General features: G+C 39.3%; 1 protein-coding gene across 1 annotated transcript; it reads right to left on the reverse strand.

Annotated features, from left to right (window-relative positions):
• Positions 1-316: 316 nt before the first annotated feature.
• Positions 317-4,857, reverse strand: ubac2 (UBA domain containing 2). Its single transcript, XM_072437128.1, has 10 exons — positions 4,687-4,857; positions 3,754-3,878; positions 2,998-3,117; positions 2,824-2,930; positions 2,530-2,653; positions 2,390-2,437; positions 2,206-2,314; positions 1,977-2,119; positions 1,614-1,760; positions 317-1,370 (listed from the first exon to the last, which is right to left on the reverse strand). The coding sequence occupies exons 1-10, from the start codon at positions 4,715-4,717 to the stop codon at positions 1,263-1,265; spliced, it is 1,062 nt and encodes a 353-aa protein (XP_072293229.1). The 5' UTR covers positions 4,718-4,857; the 3' UTR covers positions 317-1,262.
• Positions 4,858-5,282: the final 425 nt, after the last annotated feature.

Consider the following 5,282-nt stretch of genomic DNA (forward strand, 5'->3'; position numbering starts at 1 on the left):
GAAACAAGCTCACGGACGCCATCTACTGACGACAAGACGCACTCACCATGCAAGGTGCTGTTCTAGCAACATTTCTCTCAAGGTAATACTGACCAAGTAAAGCAGGGCAACTGTCAATCACAGCCTTGTATTCGAAGTTATTTCTTATTTCACACTCATGCTCGTTTATATTGTGTTTCTCTCACAAAACCTCAGCCTATGCACATGTGGATATACAAAGTCAAGAGTGAGGATTTCAAGTAAACATCTTATTTATTCCACAGATCAAAATTAATCTTCCATCCACATGCAACTACTTGTTTAGAACCAAGACGTGTGCATTACCCTCCTAAAATGCATACACACAAATAACTGACTCAACTTAAGTCATATATTATTATTATGCACAAAATAGAAAACTAGCATTTATCTTTGACATCAACAGAGTGGCTGAAGTGATTCATCTCACACATTTGGATAGTTGTATTTAATCTAAATTACCAGTGTAGTCACATTTTGCATAATAAATAAGGAACATTTAAAACCTGACTGCTTTGTTTGAACTGGAGCCGGGAGTGTATCAAAAATGTGGAGACAAAGTGGGATGGTGTGTGACTGCAAACATTTATGTAAAGTATAATGAAACAAGTCACCAGGGAACCCCTGAGATTAATGCATGAGAATTAGAGCATGGTGGTCACTGGCCACCACTCACCCAGCAATATTACCGCCTTAAACATTGAAGTATGGCGTAATATCCATTAACCACCAAACGGGGTCAACTTAGGAAAAAGAGAGCAAATACCATTAACTCCATTTCTGATATTTTGCAGCTTCTCGTACATTTTCAACAATAATTAAAAAATATATATATACTTTACTCAAATGTTCACAATGATACTGATCAGTCAGTGCGTCTTCTCCATAGTTTGTACAGAAACTTATCCTTCAGAAAAATTAAGGACTGAAAACTGATCACTTGTATAGACTGTGACATGTGCTTTTGCATCACATTCTTTGACGTGGATTTCAGTTCCAGAACAACTTTGAAATTTCTCTCATCAGAACTTTAGGAGAGATAACAACAAGCCAGACATCTCTGGGTTTGTGCTTCCATAAGCCAACGTGCCACAGGGTCCAGGTGAGGTCTGCCTAACGCCATGTCACACAGCAGCATTATCTGAACATCTGTAACATCCCATCACGTTCTTCACTTCCTGCTTGGCTTCAGTCCTCTGCTGGACTTCCATCTGCCATAATCCAGCCGTATATCTTCAGCTCCCTCAGTGTTGTAGGAGGAAATTGGTTGCCATGTTGATATCATTGTTTGAGGCTCTGAGGGCTTCAAGGGCATCAATCCTAGAAAAGCCCATTTCCACAAGCCTTGCAACCTGCAAAGAGGCGAGAAGCTCATGTTAAAAAAGACAATAGCTTCTAGGCAACATATTATTTTCAAATGTATATGCTTTCTTTCATATGTTAGGCTTGGTGCAGAGCCCTTGTCTCTCAAAATATTAAGGGCTTATATTATTAATCACTCAACAGTATGTTTATGGTAGTTGTAAAGTAACCTAAACAATGCACACTTGCTAGGCTTGGACTACAGCATTAACATTGTTAGGAAAAAAGGTCACCTGTTCTTCAGAGGCAGGAGAGTTGTCCACCAGGGGTTGCTGTGTAGAGGCGTGTGCTTGACCCTGGGGCTGAGGTTGTGCTACAGGTTGGTTTTGTCCTCTGTGCCGCAATGATGGGAACAACCTAGTCCACTGTAATAGACCACCCTGAACAGTGAAGATATGAGACCATCTACTGTTAGACACAATAATGGGGTTTGTACAGTCATGAGAAACCTAGAAAAGTCATGAAAAATGAGAATACAATTTCCAGACCCAGGAAAAGTTATGGAAATCTTTTGGTATCGGAAAAGATTTGGAAATTTAGAAAATATTTTGGTTTAAAAATAAATCTAAAATATGAAGGTTTACAGTGTTCATTACCTGAGGCTGAAGTCTGGTATTTCTCCTCGCCTCATTGTATTGAGCAAACAGCAGCTGTTGGTCGAGCATGTCCATCCTCTGTTGCCTCTGGAGGTCTAGTGTAGCACCCATTCCTATAGGCGTTTCACTGACAGGCTGCTTGCCTTCAAAACAAAGGGTGAGCACAACAAATCCTTTTTCAATCAAATCAAATGCACATTTTGTCCCCCAAAATTTGTGTGACACTTACTTGAAAAAATAGGCTCCAGGGTGCAACGGCCCAAACGAGAGACCCATACAGGCACAAAGACAAGCTTTTGCATCTTAAGAACATTGAAGTGGTACAATGCACCTGATATCTGGGAGGAAAATGATAATATATAACTTCCATATTTCCATGTTTGCATACATGAATGTATATATTAGTTTCTTACCAGACCACTGACAGCAAGAAGCCACATGAAAGGACTGGATGTCAGCAGCTGCCAACAGAAAATACATTACAACTAAAATGACACATAACACAAATCCAGACAGTGAAAATAGTTGACAAAAGAGCCACAACTGTTCACACCTGCAAGCCGACAATGTAAACCAGAGATTTGTTAGTGATGTGGATTTGACCCAAGATCTGCGTCACTGGCATTTTGGGGATTGATTTGTAAAAAGGCACAAAAAGAGAGAAGACGGGTGCAAGCCTGTAAAGAGAACAGTGAATATACATTATCATTAGAACAAATGTAAAGATTTCAATCATAATAACCTTTTATATTCTAACAATAATCATTTTAAGATTTCTTGTATGAACTGATAAAAAAATGTATTAAGGCTAATCTTCAGATCAATAATAAATGGCCAAACTACTCACATTCCAGCAGGCAGTTCTTCCACCTCATAGTCAAAGAGAAACTGAAAGGCCTGTGTCAGCAGGACGTCCATGAGGGCAGACAGAAACCAGGTGCCCAACAGGAACGACTGTGTAAAGTCTTGAGGTTAGTCGGACCACTTATTCCAACAATTTTACAAATGAATTTTAACTTACAGCAAACTTGCGAGTGCCAAACCTCCTCTCAAATATGCGAAAGTTGTAGATGAGTAGACTACTGCAAAAAGAGTCTTTGATGTCGAGGCACACAATTCTCCCACACAGAAATCTCCAAAACTATGAAAAACACAATAGAAAAGAAAACTTACCAAATGTTGCAAATAATTTCAATTTCTTAAATTACTTTCGTGAATCTTGTTTGTAATTTGGCAATGACAAGGACGACAAATCTCAAAACCCTCACTGGATTACTGAAATTGTTTTTCTTTAATGCAGGCCCTTTTGGATTTTATATATGTTGTTGCACAGAAATCAGGATAACAGCCATTATGTCCAGATTGATTGATTGATTGATTGATTGATTAACATTATTCTGAAACTGAAGCCAGGCAAATTCCGAGGTTTGGTCTAATAATAGAGTACTTCATGTCTCAAACTATACAGCAGTAAATAAAATAAATCAATCTCAAATTTGCGCAGATGCATTCATAATAGTAGGTTTTGTTTTATTCAGCAATGCCAACCCAGCCACACGGAACTGCAGTGTGAACGCAGGTCTAGTTTCACCATCTCAGAAGCATATACTCAGAAGTAGCTTGTCATCATAAATGCAAGATCAAAAACATATTAAGACGTTTTTGAAGCTTGATATTTTGCTCTGCTCTGCCTGAAAGCTTGGATCTGTGTGAGAGAACATAGTCCAGGCGCAATGGGGGGAAGAGACAGAGGAACCATGCAATTAATGTTACAAACCTGGTTGTGTTGAGTGATGGCCTGTAGATTGTATTCAAACATGTGTTGGTACAGTGGCAACAGGGTGAGCATCACAGTCAGCCCATTCAGCACCAACAGCAGGCTTTTGGACAGAGGAGCTTTGTCTGAAGCACACAAAACGGCAATAATGATCAGGCAAGTTACCATTAGGAAATACACCGTGAAAGGGGACATAACAAATTAGCTTTAATGAGCGTTTAACCTTGTTACAGCAGTGTTTCCTCATCATTAGTTACATCAATTTTGCAGTTTATTGATTGTTTGAGTATCTGTTTTGACCTGCAACTGTGGCTTCCCTGTTTTCACCTACCCCCCATCCCCGCCCACATCCCTGTGCTTAGTTGAAATTGTTTGGAAAAGTATGACTTGCAGAGGGACACTTGTAAGCTTCTAAAATGTCACGTAGCCACTTTTAAGAAATAAAAACAAGTAAATGACAATCCGCTGCTTGTTATAGTGAAAGGCCATTATAAAGACTACTGAACTGAAAAGTCAACATTGAACAGGAAGTCGATAGACCTGGGTGACGTCTTTTACTATTACTTTAGATCAATATTGCAATTTACAATGAACAAAATGTAAAATTACGATCTACTTATGTTATAGTTCAATACGAAGTAAGCACATGGAGGAAAAGAGCGAAATTTCCCCTGTAAATGTCAAACTGCCACTGACACATCCTATAAAGCACTAATATAGCAATGAGTTTAACCAACGCAAACTAAGTTAACAAACAATATCAGGTAATAAGACAATCCATGTATCCGTGTGAGCTGCTAGCATTTCCGTATTCGAGATAAGATGTTAGTAAATGAATGACAGGGCGATGCTAACAGCGAAGCTAACCTCTGGAACTGACAGATGCATCAACAGAGAGCTGCGACAACCGAGCAAAGGTGACGATGTACTTACAGAGGCCCCGGGAGCCGGTGGTGGTGAACATGGCGAGCAGAACTACCACAGAACCCACACCATCGAAAGTATATACAATGAAGAATGGAAGGCTAATGCTAAAAGACCGAGCGAAAGTTGAATTGAGGATCCATGCTGACGAGAGAGAGAGAGATGCGGGGATCTGCTAAGGAAGCCCGTAAAGACCAAAAGGGAACTATTGCAGAACTGAACTTGAACACTTGAGGGCGCTGTTACTCTATAAAGCCAATCATCAGGCTGACCTGTTATGCCAACTATGACAACTAGTCAATCGATTATTTCAGTTGAACGTTGATTTTTTTTAATTATTTTGTTTAATTACATCCAAACAACCGTTAAAAATGCAGCATAAAGCTTGTAGAGAGAAGTGTATTATGCAAATTAGAAATTGTTATTTTCTGACACGTTTGTCTTTGGTGTGAAAGGGTATTTTTGTATGTGTTTTAGAGATGGATAGATAATAAATAATAGATGAATAGATCCATGGTCTCATGTGGCACTTCTTTTAGAGAACGCACCACTTACTCAGTGGTGGCTGAAAAATTCAATTAGTAGTTCTGGAGTCAAGTGTAGGG

The sequence above is a fragment of the Eucyclogobius newberryi genome, unplaced genomic scaffold (genome assembly GCF_026437365.1).
Source record: "Eucyclogobius newberryi isolate DKJ021-1_F unplaced genomic scaffold, fEucNew1.0.hap1 SCAF_8, whole genome shotgun sequence".
Lineage (NCBI taxonomy): Eukaryota > Metazoa > Chordata > Actinopteri > Gobiiformes > Gobiidae > Eucyclogobius > Eucyclogobius newberryi.

Coding starts and splice junctions, on each gene's coding strand:
- ubac2 (XM_072437128.1), bottom strand. CDS start 4,717: ATGTTCACCACCACCGGCTCCCGGGGCCTCT. Junction 2,654..2,823: donor GAAGAACTGCCTGCTGGAAT/GTGAGTAGTTTG, acceptor TTCTCTTTACAG/GCTTGCACCCGTCTTCTCTC. Junction 2,120..2,205: donor CCTGGAGCCTATTTTTTCAA/GTAAGTGTCACA, acceptor TTTGTTTTGAAG/GCAAGCAGCCTGTCAGTGAA.